The sequence below is a fragment of the Hypanus sabinus genome, chromosome 6 (assembly GCF_030144855.1).
Source record: "Hypanus sabinus isolate sHypSab1 chromosome 6, sHypSab1.hap1, whole genome shotgun sequence".
Classification (NCBI taxonomy): domain Eukaryota; kingdom Metazoa; phylum Chordata; class Chondrichthyes; order Myliobatiformes; family Dasyatidae; genus Hypanus; species Hypanus sabinus.
The window spans coordinates 108544416-108569214 of record NC_082711.1 but is presented as its reverse complement, the minus strand read 5'-3'; the positions used below and the strand labels follow the sequence as shown (position 1 = coordinate 108569214).

Genomic DNA, 24799 nt, shown 5'->3' with positions numbered 1-24799 from the left:
CACGATCCCAGTAAGATTAACTGTTTAGTGTTCACTCTTCCACATTAACTAATAAACTAAACAAATGCCTTAAGGGCAACACAGTCTGCACAGCAGCAAAGTCAACTGGTGTACATATCTCAGCCCACAACCAATATACAACATATCAAGGGGAAAAATAATACTGTGCATGATTGCCTCTCACGGCCAGCCATTGGGACTGTACACATAGGGGTTGACTATGCCGGTATGGCAACCGACCAAGCTACTGACCCAGAGGTCTAGGCTTACCGAACAGCAGTGACAGGCCTGCATTTGGCTGACTTTACATTCTGAGAAGCTGGGGTTTCTCTCCTGTGCAATGTCTCAACTGGTCACTCTCACCCCGTGGTGTCAGCAGACTGGAATCAGACTGTTTTTGACTCCATACATGGCTCATCGCATCCGGGCTGGAAGGCCTCATAGAAACTGGTTGCACTAAAATTTGTGTGGCACAGCCTAAGAAAGGATGTGTGTGATTGGACTGTAACTTGTGTGGAGTGCCAGCAGGCAAAAATTAACCCTCATGTTCAGGCACCATTAGCACCTTCTGAGGTCCCTGAGTAATGGTCTGACCATGTCAAAATGGACCTTGTGGTCCTCTTCCCCCACCCCTAACGCGGTTGCACGCTCCTCCTTACTGTGGTGGACCCTACCACCAGGTGGCCAGAGGTTGTCTCCCTAACATTGGTGACGGCTGCAGACGTGGCTCAGGGTTCATCAGAACCTGGGTTCCCCGTTTTTGCACCCCACCTCATGTTTCCTCTGGTCGCAATGGCCCAGAACCTCTGCATTAGGATACATCACACCATGACTTTTCACCTGCAGTCCAATGGCCTATGTGAGTGGCTTCACCAGTCTTTAACAGCTGCTCTGAGGGCCTCCCCGATGGCAGAGTTTCAGCACACTCATCTCCCTGCTGGGGCTCAGTACAGCTCCAAAAGAGGATCTGCACTCCACCGTGGCAGAGTTGGTATACAGACAGTCGTTCTGAGTGCCAGGGGATTTCCTTCCTAACGCCGTGACCGCCTGGTCAGCCCCTCAACAGCATTCCACCCTCCTCACTAAACTCCTTTCCACCTATTCCTTCCTCCTATCATGAAGTACAGCACTGTTGGGTTCCTGTTCACCTCCATTCTGCCTGGTTCTTAAGGTTGTCATAGCCGGGGGGTGGCAGTGGGGATATGCTCTCACTACCTATAAAGTGCTCCAAATAGCCTCTGACAACCAAGTCCAACTCGGCCTTCACGTGTGGTTTAGCTACTGGGCCCAGCGGAACTGTTTCTACCGACAAGAGACGGGGCAAAGGCGGACCACTGGTGCCTCAAAACCGGTTGCTTTGGATGGGGGCGAACATCAGCCTTGGACGGCAGCCCACCTAGGAGAAGGAAAACTCTGATTTTAAACCTCTGCTGCCTTGCGGCCATACCCACCCACGGGAAAGGTTTCGGGAGTAAATCCCAAGGAAGAAATCCAGAGCCGGGGTTGCGAAGGCAGTTTGATGTTGGTTACAACTTCGCTCTGGCAATCTCTGCGATGACACTGGTGCCAAGCTGTATCGGCGCTTGCCCTTCCCTTGGTGACCTGGAGAGGGGGAACCCGCTACATGGGCAACTACCGGTTCTTCAAATCTCCCCGCCCAGGCTTGAGCACTGGAGAGGACTCAAACCCACGATCCCCTGGGATCGACGGCTACGACGTTCCGCCTCATTTGTTTTTGTCTGCCGTGACTCGCACTAACATTCCCTTTGGCCCCTGACGGTAGTCCGTTGTGCATTTTGGAATGAGGAGAAAATCCTTTTATCATGGGTAAACCTGAACCTGAACCCTGGCGTCTCAACGTGACCGTCAGTGTGACAACACGCCTCAGGACGAGCCAGAGACACCTGCTGTTACTCCACCCACGGAACACAGGACCCGAGCCGGGCGGCTCACGGTGCTGGTTTTGGTGAATTTCTTTTTTGGGTGGTGAGTGGGGGGGGGGGGCCGTGGAGTTCAATGAAAACACCTCACTTCATTTTACCTGCAGAAACCTACAACATTCTCAGCTAAACGGAAACCGGTGGGGGTCTACAAAGCTCCTTACACAGGCCAGTCCCCGCCTCCCACAGGGAAGTGGGTTTCGACGAGCAGGTAAGTAAGATGCTTAACTCCAACAACTGTCGCACAGACAGTCAGCACGTCTCAAAAGGCTGAATAATTCTGAAAACTTTGTTATAATATATTCACGGTGCACTGTGAATACAGTAGCAGTATCGTACCAACAAACACTACAGTGTGTATTTCAATCTGAATAAAAATCAAAATGACGGAAGTGCAACTTCAGCTCAATATTGTCAACATATATAAAGATTTAATGAAACGATCAGGGTTGTTTTATTAACGATGGAGAGTGTATCAAATCAAAAGAAAATAAATCATTTAAGAATCCAAAACAATGCATACAAAATGCGAGAGGAACTCAGCAGGCCTGGCAGCATCTATGGAAAAGAGTAAACAGTTTACGTTTTGGGCTGCCAATTCAGAGTTTACTCGGCTAATAAACATCTCTGATAACCACATCAATGAGGGATTTCTCCATTTTTTTAATCGTGGCTGAAATGACAAGATTACCCCCAGTAACCGAAATCTTTGCAGACCCAGTGCGCAGCTCTGCTTTCGCAAAGTTCTCACTCTGTGGCAGTTCGTAATACATCTTGTTAAATAGGCTTTCGTCCGTTAATTCAGGCGCAGGAGGGATATAGAGAGCAGAAACCATTGGGTATAAGTTGTAATCATATGGATTGGAGAAAAGCATTGAAATCTGGGTCTGACCAAATCCGTAGGTCAGCACCCCAACACTGCCTCGAGCTGTACCCGAGGTCCTCACAAAAACAGCATTTCCTTTCTGGCCGGGATGAATAATGGGTGTTGGCAAGGTGGCAATAAAACCACTGGAAAGGTAAACTCTGTAAATAAACAAAGGCAAAAGCAGGGCATTAAGGGGGAGCTTCTCTCAGGTCCTGAAATCATGTTCCTGCATTCCCAGCCCAAGCATGTTTAGCTCCTTTAACCAGAAGGCACTTGTACAAATTCATCCATAACATTAGGACAGCATGGTGGTGCACTTTATAATAAAGGTGACCTGGGTTCAATTCCTGCTGCTGCCTGTAAGGAGTTTGTACATTCTCCCTGTGACTGCGTGGGTTTCCTCTGGGCACTCTGGCTCCCTTCCATGTTCCAGAGACATACTGGCTGGTAGGTTAACTGGTGATTGTAAATTGTCATGATTAGGCTGGGATTAGACCAGGGGACCGCTGGGCAGTGTAGCTCGAAGGGCCGAGTCCATGCTTTATCTCAATAAATAAACAAAGAATCTGTAAATGGCATTACACATTCATTTTAAACATGTTATCAGCCGCAGTGAAAATATTTGCAAATAAAGCATTATCTGACGCACAAAAGTACTGGAGGAACTCTGCAAGTCAGGCAGCATCAATGCAGAGGAATAAACAGTTGGCATTTTGGGCCGAGACGCTTTATTGGGGCTCAACATCCTGATTAAATGTCTCAGCCTGAAATATCAAACATTTATTGCTCTCCGTAGATGTGAGTTCCTCTGGCATTTGTGTGTATTACTCTGGATTTCCAGCATCTGCAGAATCTCGTGTTTACTCTCTGTAAAGAGAGTCCAGATGCTGCCATATATCATTTACATGCTGTGACCCTAAACACATCTGTGACAAAAATTGCAAAATGTGGGAACTATTCAGCAGGACAGGTACTTTTAGAGGACGATGACAGAGTGTTAATGTTTCAAGTCAAAGTCGAATGTCAAGTTTGTTGTTGTGTGCACAGGTGTAACGAAAACTAAATTTCGGCAGTGTAGTAGGCGCATAACAGTGGAGAACCTCTCATCAAAAATGTTCATTCTATCTACATACACTCTGCCTGACCTGTGGAGCATTCTCTGTTTTTATTTCAGAATGCAAGCATCTCTGAAGTTCCGCTTTGGCGTTATGTTATGGCCGATGGAATTAAGCTGGGAGTGTTGGACTGCCAGCTTGCCATTTTCTGTGTCTGTGATGAAGGACTTTCATTGCTGCCCTAAACACCAGCAGGTGTAACAGGCAGTTAGTAAGAAAGACACAGCACAGAAGCAATCCCTCTGAGCCACCAAATCTGTATCAATGATCTGTATCTATTAATACCGATGCTATATCAATCTCATCTTTTACCCTCCCCTTATGCTCCTTACTGGTTGAGTCGGTGGTGAGGAAGGCAAATGTGATGCCAGCTTTTCATTTCAAGACTCTAGAATATTAGAGCAGGGGTGAGCATTTGGTATCTCTGCTTCTGTACTCAAAATAATCACAAGAACAGGGGAGTGTCTCATTGAAACCTGCTGGTTATTTGTATAGCACAACATTGTGGGCTGAAGGGCCTGTAGTGTGCTGTAGATTTCTATGCTCTGTGTGATGCTGAGGCTTCATAAGGCACTGGTGAGGCCTCACCTTAGGTATTGTGAACAGTTTTGGGCTACTTATCTAAGATAAAATGAGCTGGGCTTGGAAAGGGTTCAGAGGAGGTTCACAAGGAGGTTTCTGGGAATGAAAGGGTTATCATATGAGGAATGTTTGATGACCCTGGGTCTGTACTCACTGGAATTTAGAAGAATGAGGGGGGAAACTCATTAAAAGCTTCTGAATGTTAAAAGGCCTAGATGTGGAAAGGGTGTTTCCCATGGTGGGAGAGTTTAGGACAAGAGAGTACAGCCTCAGGATAGAGGGGCGTCCATTTAAAACAGAGATGCTGAGAAATTCCTTTTTGGAAGAGGGTGGTATGCTTGTGGAATTTGTTACCACAGGCATCTGTGGAGGCCAGGCCATTGGGTGTATTTAAGGCAGGGTTTTATAGGTTCTTGATTGGCCACAGCATTAAAAGTTATGGGGAAAAGGCTGGAGAGTGGGGCTGAGGAGGGGATAAAAAGGGGATCAGCCATGATTAAATGTCAGAGCAGACACTACAGGCCAAATGGCCTAACTCTGCTCCTCTGTCTTATGGAGATATGACACCTGCTGCCATAACAACCTCTCACTCAATGTCAGCGAAACTAAAGAGTTGATTGTTGAATCATGAAGGGGAATGAGGGCAAAGGTATGCCAGTCTCCATTGGAGGATCGGTGGCAGAGTGTCAGCAGCTTTAAGTTTGCGGCACTTACATATCAGATTACCTATCCTGAGCCCAGGGTACACGTACAATCATTAGAAAGCAAAGTCACTGGTACACTTTCCTCAGGAAGTCAAGGAGGTTCAGAATGTCACTGAACATTAACAAACCTCTGCAGATGTACTATCCAGACCAGTTGTACCATGGTCTGGTATGGCAATTCAAATGGACTGCAATGTAAGAAGCTGCAGAATGTAGTGGACTCTGCCCATAACATCACAGACACATCCCTCCCCACCATCGGTAGTTCACCCAAAATGCTTGTTTCAGATTTTGGAATCTATAATGAGATAGCCTGGGATCCCCATCATTTCCGACTCTGAATTTAAGTGCTACTGGTAAGCAGTCTTTGTCTTACACTCGTTCATCACACATACACATCAAGCCATTAATATTGAAGGATGAGAGGTGACCTGATAGAGGTGTACAAGATAATGAGAGGCATTGACCGTGTGGATAGTCAGAGGCCTTTTCCTAGGGCTGAAATGGCTAACATGAGAGGGCATAGTTTGAAGGTGCTGGGAAGTAGGCACAGAGTAGATGTCAGGGGTGAGTATTTTACGCAGAGAGTGGTCAGTGAGTGGAATCCAGTCTCCAACTACGGTGCCATGTTTTGACTAGAAGGTTATACTACACTGTTATTGTATTTTCCTTTTGGGGGGGGGGGGTGGGGTTAGGTAAAATATAAAAACAATCAGCATTGCAGACTTCTTCCGGTGTTAGATTTTCATCAGCGACAATCTTTGTAAACTCATCGATGAATTTTCCTGCTGCTTCATGGTGAGCAGATGCTTTAAACAATTTAATACTGTGCCTTTTCTTAAATTTCTGCAATCAGCTGATTGAACGTTCACAATTACCTTCAGTTTTCAGTTTGTTGTGATAGATCTTTGTTTCGTGATCAGCATAAAGTTAAGTCACACATGTTCACTGAAGCTGACAAGTCCACTCTTTCACTTTATGCAATGTTTTTCTATTTTTCATTAGCTTCTGTTCATTACATACATGAGGTCACTCCTTGGGACCGTCTGTGCTGCTCCGAGACACGTGTATTGCCGTGAATCTTCCCTGCACCTTCTGAAATTTTCCATTTGTGGCACCATGTCAGTGCTCTAAAAGATTTTTCATTTTGGAATTTTTGTATCTATAAGAGACAATGCATCTATCAAAGATCCTCACTGTATGGGTATCTATGCCATCTTCTTGCAGCCACCATCAGACAGCAGGCACAGACACCTGAAGTCTCACACCACCAAGTTCAAGAGCAACTACTTCCCTTCAACCACTCAGTTCTTGGACCAACTGGCAAAACTCTGATCACTACAGTTTTGCAACACTAGGGCCACTTAATGGGCATGTTTTTGTTCTATTTGTATTTTCCTGTAAAAGGTTTGTAAGTTTATGTTATTGTGATGCTGCTGAAATCTTCATTATACTCCTGTGTATGCACATTTATCGGTTTATTTAGAGACCCAGGGTGGAATAGGCCCTTGCGGCCTATCAAGACGCAACACCTACCCATCCCTCACATCCCCAGTTTAACACTAACCTACTCATGGGACAATTTACAATGGTCATTTAACCTATCCAGTTCTTTGTACTGAGGGAGGAAACCGGAGCACCTGGAGAAAACCCTGGCATTCGACAGGAAGGACATACAGAGGATGCCAGGATTTAAACGTTGCCCTGACTGACAAAAATGTCAAACGTCAATCTGCACTTTGCCATTCTCATCAACCAGCCCTGGTTTGTACTACTCACATCCTGTACTCACTCAGGACAATGACAATGGATGATTAAACCAACTACTTGCAGGCCTGAAATCAGATCCACTGCACAGGATGGAAATAAGCTGCAGAAAGTTGTAAACCCAGTCAGCTCCATCACAGGCACGAGCTTTCCCAGCAGCCAGGGCATCTTCAAGGAGTGATGGCTCAAAACGGCATCATCCATCATTATGGACCCCTAGCACCCAAGACATGCCCTCTTCTCATTGCTACCATCTTCTTCCCCTCTGCTATTTGATTTGTTAATGGATATTGAACCCATGAATCGCTACCTCACTATATTTTGCACTACTTATTTAACTATATATATAATGCCCTGGTTCAGTAGCTGCTCTGTAAGAGTTGCTGTTCTGCTGTCAGCCTGTTTGGGTTATCTTTGAAGATAAGGGATGATGTAGAATGTCTGCCATCCAATTAGCGGGGGTTTTCTTGGTGAGGGACAATAAGGTTGGGCTTGAGGTTTTCTTTTGTTTGAGAGGAGATGAAGAGAGATGATGCTGGGGAGAACCGGCTGTAGTGTACGATCTGGTGGGAGACCTGTTTGTTCGAGATGGATTGCGAGCGACGTTCGGAAGGTGGTGTGTGCTTTCACGTTGACCAAGGGCCCAGCGCGTGACTAACAGAGAAATTCACAATGAGCTCCGACTTGTGCACGTTTGACTGTTCAATTAGAATGGGCCTTTTCTTTTTGTTATTCTTCACTGACCCTTTAGCTAAGATTCATAAATATAATTCCTTTAATCGTATGCAGTGTCCTGTCGGTTATTTTGTGGCATTAGTTTGCAACAGGGGAGGGAAAGACACAGCATCCACACAAACTGAGGTTTGGGGTGGGATCGAGCACCCCTCAATCTCATGAATCGGGCTCTCTGTCTCTCTCTCCCCCGTCTCTACCCCCCCCCCCCCAATGTTCAGCTGCAAAAAAGACAAATGTCCTGACACATGCAGGTGATATTAAATCTGATTCTGAAGTCTACAGTACCATAGAGAGAATGTGCAAACTCCCTCAAAGAAACTCCAAGGTCAAGGTTATATCTAGTCTCTGGCACTATGAGGCACTAACTCTAGCAGCTGTACCCGTGTGGCATTTGGCAGGCTCGGCTTCAGAACAGTAGGTGGGAAACACCAGCCCCCCTTGTTTTCCAGAACAGATATCATACGTTGGAACACTTACGCAGGACAAGTTAAGTTCTGGTTCTCACTGTTGTTGATGATTTGAATCTCAACACTTCTGGTAAAGTTACTTGTTACTTCAGCCATTCCCTAAAATCAAGTCAAAAATAATTAGTTCAACAGAATGGATGTAAATACAGTCAATAACATGTCACTTACTTTATTGGTGTTCACACTAACTCATAAGACAAGTTGCATTCTTAAGCTAGGTTATAGGCTGAATAAATTCAGGCTCTGTTTGAAACCCACACTTTCTGTAGCCCTATTGGCTGTGTATGATCAGGATCCTGCACCCCAGGCTGTTTAAAGGGAAAGACAGAATAACTTTGTCTGAGATGCCATGATCATCGTTAGGGCTTCATGGTTGATCAATGGATTCAATTCGCTAAACAGAGCGAGTTGAAGAAGTTCTGTATACTTTCATCACCAGCAAAGATAAAAGAATTGGCATTAGAAAGAATGCTTAAAATGCAGCACTAGAATATGGGTCATTGCTGTCGAGGCCATCACTTATTGTTCATCTCTACTTGAATGGAAAATCCTACAAAAGTAGTGGATACAGCCCATCCATTATGGGAAAAGCCTCCAACGGGTACATCTCACATTGAGCACATCTGCACAGAGCGCTGTTGCAGGAAAGCAGCATCCATCATCAGGGACCCCCAACACCCAAGTCATGCTCTCTTCTCACTGCTGCCATTAGGAAGAAGGTACGGGAGCCTCAGGACTCACACCACCAGGTTCAGGAACAGTTATTACCCCTCAACCATCAGGCTCTTGAACCAGAGGGGATAACTTCTCTCAACTTCACATGTCCCTGCACTCTGTTCCCATAACCTATGGACTCACTTTCAAGAACTCTTCATCTCATGTTATCAATGTTTATTGTGTATTTATTTATTATTATTTCTTTCTTTGTGTATTGCCACAGGCACAGTGTGTTGTCTTTTGCACACTGTTGAACATCTAAGTTGCTGTGGTCTTTTATTGATTCAGTTATAGTTATTGGATTTATTGAGTTTGCCTGCAAGAAGTTTAATCTCACGGTTGTAAATGATGGCACATATGTACTGTTACGAAGGATGAACAGTTCTGATGGGCAGAAGGGTGCAAGGTTGCCCATGTCCCCCTCCCCTGGGAGAATTACAAACCGTTACTGTTACCAGACTGTTAATGAGAGAGAAAGAGATGGAACAAAACTTACTGGGACTGGAACATTTGCTTCAGACGAGGGTGAGATAACACCGGGGGAGAGAGACCATATTATGACTCCTGTAAGACTCACGGCTCTGGAGAGGGCTGTTTACTTGGTACTATTCTGTTCATTAAAATTCCTCAGTGGACAGCCGGAGTGGGCTGGTTTGATGGGCTAAGCCATTCAAAACTGATTGACACCTGAGACCCTGTGAGTAGGGATAAAAGTGAAGTCTGGGGAGACACCCCTCAGACACACCAGGAGATGCACCAAGAGACACACTAGTGAGCACTGTTTAAGTGTTGGAACCCACGAGAAAAGTGTGGGGTATTGGAGACTGAACAAAGGATTGGTCAATTTGAACTCACAGTGTTTATAGCGAGGCCGGTGGGGGCTTGTGTGTGTGTCCACCCTTGTCTGGGTGACGAGTCCACCATAGAAGAACGGTCTAGCTAAAGGACAGAGGGGTCATACCTGAATGGCCACAACAGCACATCGACGGATCAAGATCGTAAAGGAAGGCTTGCAAGACAATAGCTGTCACTGTTTGATCGCTCTCTCTCTCCCTCCAACGGTTACAACAAAAGAACCAACAACTACCTCAGCCTACATGGACTGAACTGAACTTTATATTCACATATGACAATTCATTATCCCCTAGACATCAATAGAGCTTGTTTATTATGGATTATTATTATACCCACACTTTTAGGTTTAGTATTGCTAACGTGTATTATCTGTATATTTGTATTGTTGATATTGATTTGTATATTTTACTAACAAACATTGTTTGGAAAATAGTACCAGACTCCAACGGACACTTCTATCTTTGCTGGTAAGTCACCCAGTTACGGGGTACGTAACAGTACTGTGATAATAAATTTTCTCTGAATTTTGAATTGAGAATGCGGCTGAGCCTTGAAACATGGAATCAAATGGGATAGTGATCTCCTCCATTTGAACTGGTTTTGAGATACTTAATAAAATTCAAATTTTAGAAACATAGAAAACTTACTGCACAATACAGGCCCTTCAGCCCACAAAGCTGTGCTGAACATGTCCTTACTTTAGAACTACTTAGGCTTACCCATAGACCTCTATTTTTTAAGGTCCATGTACCTCTCCATTTCCACCTATCATTTCCACCTCCACCACTGCCGCCAACAGCCCATTCCACGCACTCACCACTCTGAGTAACAAACTTACCCCTAACATCTCCTCTGTACCTACTTCCAAACACCTTAAAACTATGCCCTCTCGTGCTAGCCATTTCAGCCCTGGGAAAAAGCCTCTGACTATCCACACAATCAATGCCTCTCATTATTTTATATACCTCTATCTGGTCAGCTCTCATCCTCCTTCGCTCCAAGGAGAAAAGGCCTAGTTCTTTCAACCTATTCTCATAAGGCATGTTCTCCAATCCAGGCAACATCCTTGTAAATCTCCTCTGCACCCTTTCTATGGTTTCCATGTCCTTCCTGTAGTGATGCAACCAGAACTGAGCACAGTACTCCCCCCAGGGTCCTATATAGCCGCAACATTACCTCTCGGTAATGTGACATTTTCTCTAATTGAACCACGAACAAAAAAAAAGACTCACTCAACCTTATGCTCCAAGTTTTTACACTCTCCTTTTCCACATAATTGCCTTTTTCTCATGCCTCACTTTATCGAAGATTTCCAAAGTTCCATCACCTTCTGTACATTGGACTTTTAAATATCTTCACTTCTAAATGTCTCTGATGTTTAGAATATGCTCCCCAAATAGTGCAAATAATTTCTCTTTCTCTTCCATTTTTATTCCTCCTTAATGCTGTGGTCATTAAGTTCTCTCCACCCCTTTACTTTTTGTGCAATTTAGAACATAATTGTTTTCAAATTTCTCTATTAAAAGGCATCAATTTGAAACTTTGACTCCATTTCTCTCTTCAGTTGCTGCTCGACTTTCTGAGCATTTTCAAATAAATCCTTTTCAAGTTTTGGTGCCAGAAACCACTCTCATTATTCCTGGTGGGGTTTAGATAGGGCTTTGTATAGATGTGGAATCACACCAACTGACACTCCTCCTTTGCATAAGTAGACCAGGATTTTGTTACCCTTTATGAAAATCACCTGCACCTACCAATCACACTTCAATGATCTGTGTCTATAGAACCACTAAATCTCCTAAAGCTTCACTGATTCCAAATTCTAACTATTCCAATAGTATACTGTTCTCTCCTCACTGAATTCAAAATTGATAAATTCACACTTGATGAATTAAGAGTTCTTAATCTCTTTATAATATTCTGTTTTTATTTGAAATGTACAACCAAAATGTTGTCTTTTGCCCAGGTTGAACTGATGGGTTTTTAAGAACATGTTTCTAAGAGCCAGGTCCCTGGCGTACCAGACATTATTTATCCTATCTCCTTCACTACTAAAATACTGGAATGCACTGACTGGGCAGTACATCAGAGACTTCCCCCAGATCTCTAGATGGGCGCATGAAAGTGAGGAAAATGGACATTATGTAGGCAGAAGGGATTAGTTGTCCATTTGATTACTAGTTTAAATGGTTCAACAGAACATTGTAGACTAAGGGATCTGTTACTGTGCTGCAGTGTTCTACATTAAACTCGTTTGTCATTGTAAATTCCTCTGTTTGTGGAGAAGGATGTTACGTTTTGTGGGAGAATCCAGAACCAACTTGCCTTTAAAAGTCAGGGCTTGCTTTTTTAAAGAAATAAGGTGAATATCTGCGTGCTGTGTGTCTTTGCAAAGTCCTTCTTTAGAATGGCAGTGGAAGCAGATTCTTTCAATATTCTTAAAACTGAGGCCGGTGGTTTCTTGATAAGGGAGTGGAAGTTTACCACAGGTAGACAGGAAGGTGGACTCGACATTACAGACAGATGCACCATAATCTTATTAAACCGAAGACTGGCTCAAGAAATCAAGAGGTTTGCTCCAGTTCTTAACTTTCATGTTGGTCTTGTCTCATTGATGTGTGCAGTGTGATGGAACCGATATATTAGTTGTCAGATTTTCCTGCTCTGTCAGTTGTTACCAAAGGTAATTTGGATGTTTTGAAATATGTTGGGGGTTGTGAAGGGGGATATACAAATGCAAACCCCAGAATTTAAACATGGGACAGTAATCAACAGTCAGTTACTTTAAGTAACAAACACGTGCTGGAGAAACTAACCAGGTCAAGCAACCTCTTTGTGGGGTTGGGGGGGCGGGGTAAAGAATTGTCGACATTTTGTGTTGGGACACTGCCTCCAAACGGAAGGTGGAGATAGGGTAGATGACCAGTATGAAGAGAGGTGGCGTGGGGTGAGCCAGAGGCTAGCTGGTGATTGGTGGGCCAAAGAGGGGTGAAGGCTGACAGGTAAATGGAGCTACATGGGGGTGGGGGAGCGGGAGGTGTGGGGCTGGTGAACAGAAGCAGGTGCATGACAGGTGCATGACAGGTGCAAACAGGAAAACATGCCAGATGATGGAATGGGGTGGAACGTGAGGTCAGACAGCTGCTGGAAAAACAGGAACTCAAAGGATATCAGTGCCATAATTTGATAGTAAGGAATGTAATAATGTTCCAGACCTCAAAATCTTACAGTAAACACAAAGTACACTGCAGATGCTGCGGTCAAATCAACACGTACAAACAAGCTGGAGGAACTCAGCAGGTCGGGCTGCATCCGTTGAAAGAAGCCGTCAACGTTTTGGGCCGAGACCCTTCATCAGAACTGAAGGAGGGGGCAAGGGCCCCATAAAGAAGGTGGGGGGAGGGGAAGCAGGGAGGGGGTAGGCAGGAGAGGTGAAGGAATGTAAGGGGAAAGCACTATGGGTAGTAGAAGGCAGAATCATGAGAGAGGTGGTAGGCACCTAGAAGAGGAGACAGAGTGAAAGTGGGATGGGGGAAGGGAGAGGAAGGGAATTACCAGAAGTTGAAGAATTCGATGTTTATACCAAGCAGCTGGAGACTATCCAGACGGTATACGAGGTGTTGTTCCTCCAACCTGAGTTTGGCCTCATCATGGCAGTAGACAAGGCCATGTATGGACATATCCGAATGGGAATGGGAAGCAGAATTGAAGTGGGTGCTGCTCTCCAACCTTTCTTTTGCTACATTGACAATGACATTGGTGCTGCTTCCTGCACCCATGCTGAGCTCGTCAATTTCTTCGACTTTGCCTCTAACTTTCACCCAGCCCTCAAATTCACTTGGTACATTCACTTCTCTCCCCTTTCTTGATCTCTCGGTCTCCATCTCTGGAGACAGACTGTCCACTGACATCTTCTATAAACCCACTGACTCCCATAACTACCTTGACTATACCTCTTCCCACCCTGCCCAATGCAAAAATTCTATTCCCTATTCCCAGTTCCTCCGTCTCCGCCGCATCTGTTCCCAGGATGAAGCTTTCCATTCCAGGACATCCCAAATGTCCTCTTTCTTTAAGAATCATGGTTTTCCTTCTGCCATCATCAACGATGCCCTTACCCGCATCTCCTCCATTTCCCGCACTTCGGCCCTCACCCCATCCTCCCGTCACCACAACAGGGACCATGATTCCCTTGTCCTCACCTACCACCCCACCAGCCTCCAGATCCAGCATATTATCCTCTGCAGCTTCTGCCACCTTCAACAGGACACCACCACTAAGGGCATCTTTCCCTCTCTAACCCTCTCTCCTTTTCACAGGGATCATTCCCTTCATGACTCCCTGGTCCACACGTCCCTTCCCACAGATCCCCCACCAGGCACTTATCCCTGCAAGCGTAAGTGCTACACCTGTCCCTACATCTGCTCTCTTACCACCATTCAAGGCCCCAAAAAGTCCTTCCAGGTGAGGCAATACTTCACTTTTGAGTCTGTTGGGGTCAGCTATTGCATCAGGTGCTCCCGGTGTGGCCTCCCCTACATCGGCGAGACCCGACGCAGATTGGGGGACTGCTTCGTCGAGCACCTACAACAGACAGGATCTCTCGGTTGCCACCCACTTCAACTCTGCTTCACATTCCCATTCGGACATGTCCATACGTGGCCTCCTCTACTGCCATGATGAGGCCAAACTCAGGTTGGAGGAGCAACACCTCATATACCATCTGGGTAGTCTCCAGCCCCTTGGCATGAACATTGAATTCTCTAACTTCCGGTAATTCCCTCCCTCTCCCTTCCACCAGCCCACCTTCACTCTGCCTCCTCTCTATCTGACTATCACCTCTTTCATGATTCTGCCTTCTTCTACTACCCATAGTGCTTTCCCTTTAGATTCCTTCTTCACCTCACCTGCCTATCCCCTCCCCCACCCCTTGATCTTTCCTCTGATTGGTTTTCCACCTTCCCCCACCTTCTTTATGGGGCCCCTGACCCCCCAAAATCTTACAGTCTCTTATAGTCGATTAGAGCACAGAAACAGGCCTCTGGACCTATCTAGTCCTGTCTCATCCCATCAACCTCCACTCTGACCACGCCCTCCACACCCCTCCCATCTAGTAACCTATCCAAACTTCTCTGAAATATTGAAACTAAAATCACATCCACCACAGTCTCACCATTCTCTATGTGGTTCCCTCTCATTAAAGATCTCACCTTTCACCCTTAACCCATGACCTCTGGTTGTAGTCCCACCCAACCTCAGCAGAAAAAAGCCTGCTTGCATTTACCCTATCTATAAACCCTCATAATTTTGCACAGCTCTCCAATCTCCCCTCTATCTTCCACATTCCAGGGAATAAAGCCCTAGCCTATTTAATCTTTCATTGTAACTCAGGTCCTCCTTTTAAATTGCCCTGTACTCTTTCAAACTTGCATCTCGGTGTTCATAACTACACACAATACTCCAAATTAGGCCTCGCCAAATTCTTATGCAACTTCAACATAACACCCCGTGTATTTCTCTATTTAAAGTAGTATTTTGGTCTGGAATGAACAGAGGTAACGTGTACAAACAACAAAGTTTACAATGTCGGCGAACCCTCGTGAACAGTGACCCCACCCCTCTCCTTCCAATCCTCCTCCAGTCCTTTGAATGTTGTTCCCTTTCCCCTATTCCCCCCCCCCCCCCCCGCCCACATTATCCTTTTTCATCCCCTCACGGTTTCTGGATTTATACTCCTAGCTGTCTCCCCTTCCCGTCAGTTCTCCATCTTTCCTTTTATCTGCCTTCACCTATTATCTGCCTACCTCCACCCCCAAACCCCTTACCTGGCTTCTGCCCACTATTTCAATCTATCCACCGGTCTCTGAAGGCCCCTGATTCACCCCCATCACCACCCCTTTAAACTGGCGTCTCTTCTCTCCTCTCTCGGTCCTAATACATGTTTTCGTGAAATGCCGACAGTTCCCTGCTCGACCCGCAGCGTCCCAGCAGCAGATTGTTTGTTGCTCCTAGTTACGGCAGTTAAAGGCTCTGGGGTTCCATGATGGAATACCGACCAGGAATCCGTCCGGAATATCGGAAAGCAAAACGCCAGGGTGCTTACTCGGCTGCACACTAGTTATACTGAAGCGCTGGGATATCTGATTCCACCGCTTACTCTGCGGCCAGTGTCAAAGTTTTTCCAGCCGTCACTATCCCCGGGAATCTGTATGTCCCGTAATTGCTTCCCACAGGATTCTCACCTCCAAAGTGCGCGGGATAACTGGAAGCTGCCGTGTCCCGTTGGCTGACTCTCTGCATCGAAATACAATGGCGATAGGGGCTGGGTGAGAGCAACTCGGAGACAGCGATTGGGCGAAAGGGGATTATTACGTGCAGTTTTCTTTTAAAATGAAACCGAGAGGGCTTCGCACAGATGAAGGATTTATTGTGGTCAGGCCTGAAGAGGGAGCTTGCAAAGAAGTAAAACTCTCAAATGTTAAAATGTTCCATTCGCAGTTCCAGTTGGATTGAATTAATTGAATTGAATTTGTGACATTTGCATTGAATGGACTGAATTTCTTGCATTCTTCACATACATGAGTAAAAATATTTACGCTATGTCTCCGTCTAAATGTGCAATCATAGTAATTTATAATAAATAGAACAGCCAATGTAACATGTCTGCTCTCACCCTATCCTCCTGCCACCCCACCACGGATAGGGTTCCTCTTGTCCTCACCTATCACCCCACTAACCTCCGCGTCCAGGACATAGTTCTCCCGAACTTCCACCATCTCCAACGGGATCAACCCCAGCATCCCTCACCCCCACCCCGCCTTTTGCAGGGATCGTTCCCTACGAGACCCCCTTTTCCATTCGTCCCTCCCCGCAGATATCCCTCCTGGCACTTATCCTTGCAAGCAGACCAAGTGCTACACCTCCTCCCTCACTACCACTCAGGGCCCCAAACAGTCCTTCCAGGTGAGGCGACACTTCTGTTGGGGTCAGATATTGTGTCCGGTGCTCCCGGTCTCGCCTCCTGTATATCGGTGAGACCCGACGTAGATCGGGAGACCGCTTTGCCGGGCACTTACGCTCCGTACGCCAGAAAAAGCGGGAACTCTCCGTGGCCACCCATTTTAATTCTACTTTCCATTCCCTTTCCGACATGTCAGCCCATGCCCTCTTCTACTGCCGCGATGAAGACGCTATACTGGGTAGTCTCCAAACTGATGGCATGAAGATCGATTTCTCGAAGTTCAGACAGTGCCCCCCCCCCCTTCACCATTTCCTATTCCGCTTTCACTCTCCACCTTATCTCCTTACCTGCCCATCACCTCACTGGTGTTTCTCTCCACTTTTCTTTCTTCCATGGTCTTCTGCTTTCTTCTATCAGATTTCCCCTTCTCCTGCCCTTTATCTTTTTCACCAATCAATTTCCCAGCTGTTTGCATCACCCTCTCCCAGTTTCACCTATCACCTTGCGTTTCTTCCCTCCCTCCACCACTTTCTTCCTCTGATTCCTCATCTTTTTTTTCCAATCTTGGTGAAGGGTCTTGGCCTGAAATGTCGCCTGTTTACTCTTTTCCATAGATGCTGCCTGACCTGCTGAGTTCCTCCAGCATTTTGTCTGTGTTGCTTGGATTTCCAGCATCTGCAGATTTTCACTTGTTTGTGTTAGGACTGAGCCTGCTGTTGGGAGCTTTCTCTCAGGCAGGAGGTGATAGAGAAGAAGGAGATAGCGAACGGGACGTGGTATTGGGTGATAGAGGTTGTATGGAGGAAGATGAATGGCAGGTTTCTGGGAAATGGAAACTTAAGTGGCCAATTGAGGGCTGTCATGGCTTATCATCCAGTGATGAAGGCAGTAGACAGGATTTAAATAAAAGAAGGAAGGAAGAGTTTAAGGTTTTGTGGAGTTTTGAATGTGGGTCTGTTGTGGGTGCAAAACCTTTAAGAGATGGGACACTCTTTGTATTCTGTGAAGATAGGAAGCAACATGGGACACCTTTGGGGTAAAAAGCTGTGGGATGAAGGAAAATACTACTCAGGAATTATATTGAATGACAGTGATTTTGGGGAATAATTTCTGGCATGTCTCTAGATGTATCCATTCACCAAGTTAAAATAATTTAGTCGGAAGGCTTCGTACCATCTTTACTTCCCTTGCAGGAAGTAAAACTTGAGTGAAAACTCCCAACAGCAGGTTCAGATGTGGACATTAAATGTTTAAAAGGGTTTCATGGGTGGGGTTAGAATGGACGGTTTATGCGTGCTGATAAGGAAAATACGTTGCCAGATAGAGTTAATTTATGTTATATATGCTTCAAGTCCATGTGAGGTGGCCAATACCAGAGGTTTGGTGATGTGACAGCTGTGTGTTAGGGTAAAGTGTGGTGTGGCAGCTGTGGTGGAAAACACGATTATGGCAATTGTGGAGAAGGCATTAGGCTAACTTGTAGCAACTGTCGAGGAGAATTAGCTCAGGTTATGCAGGGTGCCTGCCCTGTATATAGGAAATCTGTGGAAGTGCGGCGTGTTTGGGTGGAAAGGGGCATATCATATGCAGAGGCTCTGCAGGATGTACGGAAGACAGTGTCAATGACTATCCAAACTACAGACAGTTTAAAGCCGGTGTGTAAAGTGTATGATTGTATAACAAAAGATTGTTTGATTATTGATAAACTAAAGTTGTTACCTTCATGATAGACATGGTCAATTATTGAGAACAACTTAAAAATAGGGCAGAAAAAATTATATTAAAAACTGTAGAAAAGCTTCTAGAAATAAAAGTCTTAACTCTGTAAGTTATTAATGATGTCTTACAGAGAGGAGTACAGTAAATAATGTTCAGACTTCACAGGAAGGTTGCCAATGGGTTTTGTAATCTTACAATGGAATGCTAAAAGCCTATTAGCTAATGGTCAAGAGCTTAAGAAATTTATTGAAGAATTACCAAATAAACCTGATGTTGTATGTGTACAGGAAACCTGGTTGAAACCTGTCTAAGTTTCAAGATAGAAGATGATGTTGAAAAAGACATGATCGGAAAAGGGACAATGGAAGAGTGGCTATGTTTGCCAAAATGGGACAGCACACAAAGCTTTCGAGATTGTGAGTCAATCGTGGTTGAAGCTTGGGTAACAAATGCTAAAGTGCAGATAATAAATTTTTATAACCCTTGTGAAAGGGTTAACACCTGATATATTGGCAAGCACGGGTGGAAATGGGAAATGTAAGATTATATGGTGTGTGGATTTTAATGCTTATTGTACCGTGTGGGGCTGTAATGATACAAATGTGAATGGAATGGTGGCAACAGACTTTCTGAATGAAAATGTTTGCTGTGCTTGAATGAGGGTAAGAATACGAGGATAGATCTATTTCACAACACAGTCTGCTACAGATCTTACACTGGTATCAGATGATACACCAAGTTTGCATAACAGTGGGGAGTGATCTTTTCCCTATTATCTGTACAATGTCCATCTTTCTGTTGTAACAGAAAGTACCAGTCATTTCCCTGGTTAAGAGACCTGGCTTAGTAGCAGCCCTCACCTTGGTACATCCCACCAGTGGGTTTGGTTTCCTATTGGCCTTGTCAGGCCTGGTGTCACCAACCCAGACCATCTGAATACGCAGGCCCTCAGATCTTTTTCTGCTATCTGAGCACTGCCATTCATCCAGTAACTGAGATGTCTGCTCAGCCCAAGCCTCATATTTTTCTTCCCCCTCGTATGTGGGCTTGACCCCAGAAAACACTCCCAGCCTACGATAACGTCAGCTCTCCGCAGATATACTTCTGCATTTATCGACCAATGATGCAATGGCCAAAACGAGTTCAGAATTTGGAACAATCGCTGAAGGTCCTTTCACATCATCAAACTCCTTCCCCTCACTCTGCAGAAACGAGAACAACTTTTCTTGTAAGTCTCCGCCCCCAGCTACGGGAAACTCGACTTCCAGTTCGGCACGCTCGCCTGCACTCCCCTCTTCTTCGAAAGTATTGACAGCCCAAGGCCCTGCCTCTGCCGGGACCCCAGTGGTACCAGGCAGATCCACTCGCGTCTCGTCATTGTTGGTCTGCACTAAAACCACCTCTTTGCCTGCCGTTCGGTTCAACTGATCGTCACTCCCACTAATAATTCAACTTTACTTTAAACCGTAATCAACAATTCATCTGGGCTGCAGATATCCATCCCGCCCAGAACACAAGAATTAGCTGCAGGCAATGTCTTTGAATAGAACCGACACTTAAACACTGCGGCGCCCATAACCTCGTATCTTAATCACTTTCCTGGACAATGGTTTAACACAGTCTTAAACACAAGCCCACTTAATAAATCCTTAGGGCAATCACACAACGTTCAACAAATTCAACCTGGGACAACAGCCCCCTCAGTGAAACCCCTCATTACTGGGCATCTCCGGAAAAGCAGCTTGTTAGCCTTCGTTAACAGCCCCTGGACTCTGCTGCGAGGAAACTACCTTTCCTCAGCCCCGTACGTCTGGGATGTATACGACTTTGGTCCCACCAAACACGAGGCCGGGATGTCTCGCCCACCCGAACCCTGGTTTGTGTGAATGCAGTGTGATTTACTACACCCCCCCCCCACCCCACTGTCACCGATGGCAAGAAATCATAGACCGTACACTGCATACTGTTATAAAGAAAGTAAATTTAAGAATTTAAACTTAACCAGTTATTTAAACAAAAGGGTCCATCATAACTAAACACTCAAATATGCACATGAGTTGGAGCTCATCTTTAACCCACGAGCTGGACCCTTGATCTGTGTGAAACAAACACCTTCTGAATGTCCCTCGAAGTCCGTGTCCAACAAACGGGTCTCCCCGGGAGTACTGGTCCTTCCACCTTGAAGCCATTCATCTGCACAAAGTGCCTTGTTCAACAGGGGCGGCATCCTCAAAAAGACCTCAACCCACACCAGTGTCTATCACAAAAACCTCTCCGCCCAGCGTTCTCTAGAACCTTCTCCCAGTTCCATCATCCTGATTGGCTGACACCAGAATCCTAAATTGAAAAACAAAGCCCCTTATCTCAGTTCAAACCCAAGTCGGCTGAAAGCAGAACAGACTGCTCTTACAGAACTGCTAAAATGAAATACCTACAGCTTAGCGGTAAAGATCTTAACCAGGGCATTGTAATTATACGCAATATACTCACACATATAGTTAAATGACAATAAAATGACTTGATAGAGTTGCTCGTCCTTTATTGGCAACATTAGCAGAGTGTTGGAAGCACTGTATGTGTAGTCTTTTGTTTTAGGTGGATGGGAAATGAATGGACACAAATCTTATGTTGTTTAATGTCGGTGATAATCCCAGTGTACCACTTTCTGGTTTTCCCCTTTGCCTATCGTTGTCTTGGGCCTTCAGGAAAAGATCAAGATGAAGCATGAATGTTTATCAGTGGCACAGGAAGTTCAGTAATATCTGCAATGCGATATAATAGTTTCTTGCATATCTACACAGGTGGTTTAAAAGGTCCAGTGAATGGTCGTACACATGTTTCTATTTACGTTCCAAAGTTTCAGAAGGGTACTGAGGAAAGATTATCAGACAATGCATCAGTATTCACACCTTAGCCTTGGAAAGGGTCAAAGATGTACACCCTGAATATGTGTATTGGTGCTCTGATTCATTCTCTGTTTTGAACTTCTATTACAGCAGGAATTTCAAATTGTCATCCAGACATTCCTCTTCAGATTGGAACACATCTGTAGGGTCTAGGCTTGTGTATGCATTTCATATGGGTTTCTGCCAATGTCAGGTTTGAAAGAAATGAGATGGCAGACATCCTCCCGAAGCTATCTCTTAAAATTAGCGATATAAATATAGGGGTGCCTTTGCAAAATGGGGAGGTGAAAGCCATAATTAAGAAGTCTATTCTGTCACTGTTGGGATAAGGAAAAGGAAAGGAGGCATTTATAGAAAATTCAGAGGATGGCGGGAACTCAGCTGGGAGATGGGTATTAAAGGAGAGAAGAAGTTATACTTACACATTTATGTATTGGATATACTATGTTGAATAATTCCTTGTTCAGAATTAATATGATATTGTACTGTCAAAGTATTTTCAGCAGTTCAAGATGAAGTTGAACTTTCAGCAGTTGAGAATGGGAAGAAATGCTGTCCCTGTCAGCAATGGTAAGATGTGAGAAAACAGACAAGTGAAAGGTGCAATGCCCTTTGTGATGCCGTTGGGCAGCACAGGAACAGGCCCTTCAGCCCAGCTCTCCCTTCACCTTTCTGACGAGGCTGGCGAGAGCCCATTGGGCCTGTCCCATTGAGGCAGGGAAAGGTGGTGGGTTAACAAGAGATGTTCAACATCCAGTCAAGAGGAAGAAAGGTGCTTATATAAGGTTCAGGAAGGATCAGACAGGGCTCTGATGAGTTACAATTTATCCAGGAAGAAACTGAAGAATGGAATTAGAGAGCAAGAAGGGGGTATGAGAAGGCCTTTGTGAGTAGTATTAAGGATAATCCCCAAAGCGATATACACACATGAGGAACAGAAAGATGACAATGATATAGGGTTAGGACCGATCAGGGGTAGACCGATCTACACATGTGATGAACAGGAAGAAGGAAAGGGTAGGGATAGGGCCAATCAGGGGTAGAAGAGAAAACATGTACCTAGAGTCAGAGGAGGCAGGGAAGGTCCTTAATCAATACGTTGCTTCAGTGTTTGCCAGTGAGAGACCTTGACGAATGTGAGGTCAGCATAAAACCCAGAACATGTCAATGTTAAGAAAGAAGATGTGCCAAAACATTTGAAAAACATTAAGATAGGTAAGTTCCCAGGGCTTGATCAGATATTCCACAGGATGCTACAGGAAGTGAGGAAAAAGATTGCTACGGCTTTGGCAAGGATCTTTGCATCCTCACTGGCCACAGTTGTAGTATCAGATGATTAGAGGGTGACAAATGTTACTCCTTGGTTCAGGAACGGGAGTAGGGATACACCTGGGAATTGTAGACTGGTAAATCTTACTTGAGTGGGGGGCAAATTATTGAAGAGAAATCTTAGAGATAGGATTTATGAATATATTGAGAATAATAGCCTGATTAGATAGAGCCATTGTGGCTTTGTGAAGGGCAGGTCATGCCTCATGAGCCTGATTGAATTGTTTGAGGATGTGACAAAGTAAATTGATGAAAATAGAACCGTGGATGGAGTGAATATGGATTTTAGTCAGGAGTTTGATAAGGTTCCCCATAGTAGGCTCATACAGAAAGTCAGGAGGCATGGGATCTGGGGAAACTTTGCTGGGTGGATTCAGAATTGGTTTGTCCAGAGAAAGCAGAGGGTGGTTGCAGATGGAAAGTTTTCTACCAGGAGGTCAGTGAACAATGGTGTTTCACAGGGATCTACTCTGAGACCCCTGTACTTTGTGATTTTTATAAATGACTTGGATGAGGAAGTTGCAAGGTGGGTTAGTAAGTTTGCAGATGACATAAAGGTTGGTGGAATTGTAGATAGTGTGTGGAGGGCCGTCGTAGGTTGCTACGGGACACTGTCAGCATGCAGAGCTGGGCTGAGAAGAGGCAGATGGCGTTCAACCCAGAAACGTGAAATGAATTACTTTGGAAGATCAAATTTGAAAGCAGAATACAGGAAGAGTGGCAGGTTTCTTCACAGGGGGATTGTGGTGTCCATGTCTATAGATTCCTCAAAGGTGGCTGTGCAAGTTGATCGTGTTTTAAGAAAGCCTATGATGTGTTGGCCTTTATTAGTCAGGTATTGATTTCAAGAGCCAAGAGGTAATGTCCACATATGTTTAGACCACACATGAAATATTGTGTTAATTTCTGATTGCTACATTTTAGGAAGGATATGGTAGCTTTAGAGAGGGTGTAGAAGAGATGTTAGGATGCTGCATGGACTAGAGGGCAGGTCTTCTGAAAGTAGGTTGTGTGAGCCTGGGCCTTTCTCTTTGGAATGAAGGAGGATTAGAAGTGACTTGATAGATATGTACAAGATGATAAGAGGCATAGATCGAATGGACAACCAGAGACTTTTTCCCAGGGTGGAAATGACTAATACCAGTGGGAATAATTTTAAGGTAATTGGAAGAATATATGGGGGTGGGATGTCAAAGGTAAATACCTTTACACAGAGAGTGGTGGGTGCATTGAACACCTTGTGAAGGAGGTCAGAACGGCACATACATTAGGGGCATTTAAGAAACTCTTAGATAGGGATATGGATGATAGAAAAATGGAGGGCTATGCAGGAGGGAAGTGTTTGATCTTTCTTTCTCTTTCAATCTTTTTATTGTTATCAAAATAGCGGATATACATAATGTTGTTACATAATTGTTAAAATTACATTGCTATCAGAAAACAAATATAATTACATATTCAGTTAGTGCAAAGGAAATAAACCTCCCATGGATGTTCAAAATACAAATGTAAAGTTAACATAAAAGAAAAAATTGAGTTATCCAAAAAGACCAAAAAAAGAAAAAAACCAAAAAAGAAAATAAAAACAAACAAAAAACTATACCCTCACAAAAAAACTAACCTAACCAATACAAAACTAACATAAAAAGGAAAAAAAAAAACAGAGAAAAGAAAAAGAAAGATGGGCTGTGTATAACATTGGAAAATAAACAGGATCATTAGTGTCGCCAGCTCCGAACCTCCCTACATATATTAACACAAAATAGGTTTGGAAAGGGGTCAACTCACATCATCTGAAAGTGTTGAATAAAAGGTCTCCAAGTCTGATCAAATTTAATAGAAGGGTCATATATAACACTTCTGATTTTTTCTACATTTAAACATAACTTGAGCAAACCAATGAAATATGGTGGGAGGATTAGTCTCTTTCCAATTCAACAAAATCAATCTTTTAGCCATTAACGTAAGAAATCCAATCATTCAACATGCTGAGGAGGTTAAGTGGTGTGGGTCTATCATTGGTAAACCAAAAATTGCTGTAATAGGATGAGGTTGTAAATCAATATTCAAATGTTGAAATGATATCAAAGATTTCTTCCCAATATTTTTTCAAGGTGGAACATGACTAAGACAT

At 44.5% G+C, this 24799-nt stretch overlaps 1 protein-coding gene across 1 annotated transcript; it reads right to left on the bottom strand.

Moving 5' to 3' along the window:
* Window positions 1-2349: 2349 nt before the first annotated feature.
* On the bottom strand, window positions 2350-16129 carry LOC132395739 (hydra actinoporin-like toxin 1). Its single transcript, XM_059972706.1, has 3 exons — window positions 15993-16129; window positions 8189-8277; window positions 2350-2966 (listed from the first exon to the last, which is right to left on the bottom strand). Exons 2-3 carry the CDS (start codon window positions 8272-8274, stop codon window positions 2555-2557), a joined length of 498 nt encoding a protein of 165 aa, XP_059828689.1. The 5' UTR covers window positions 8275-8277; window positions 15993-16129; the 3' UTR covers window positions 2350-2554.
* Between the last annotated feature and the right edge of the window lie 8670 nt (window positions 16130-24799).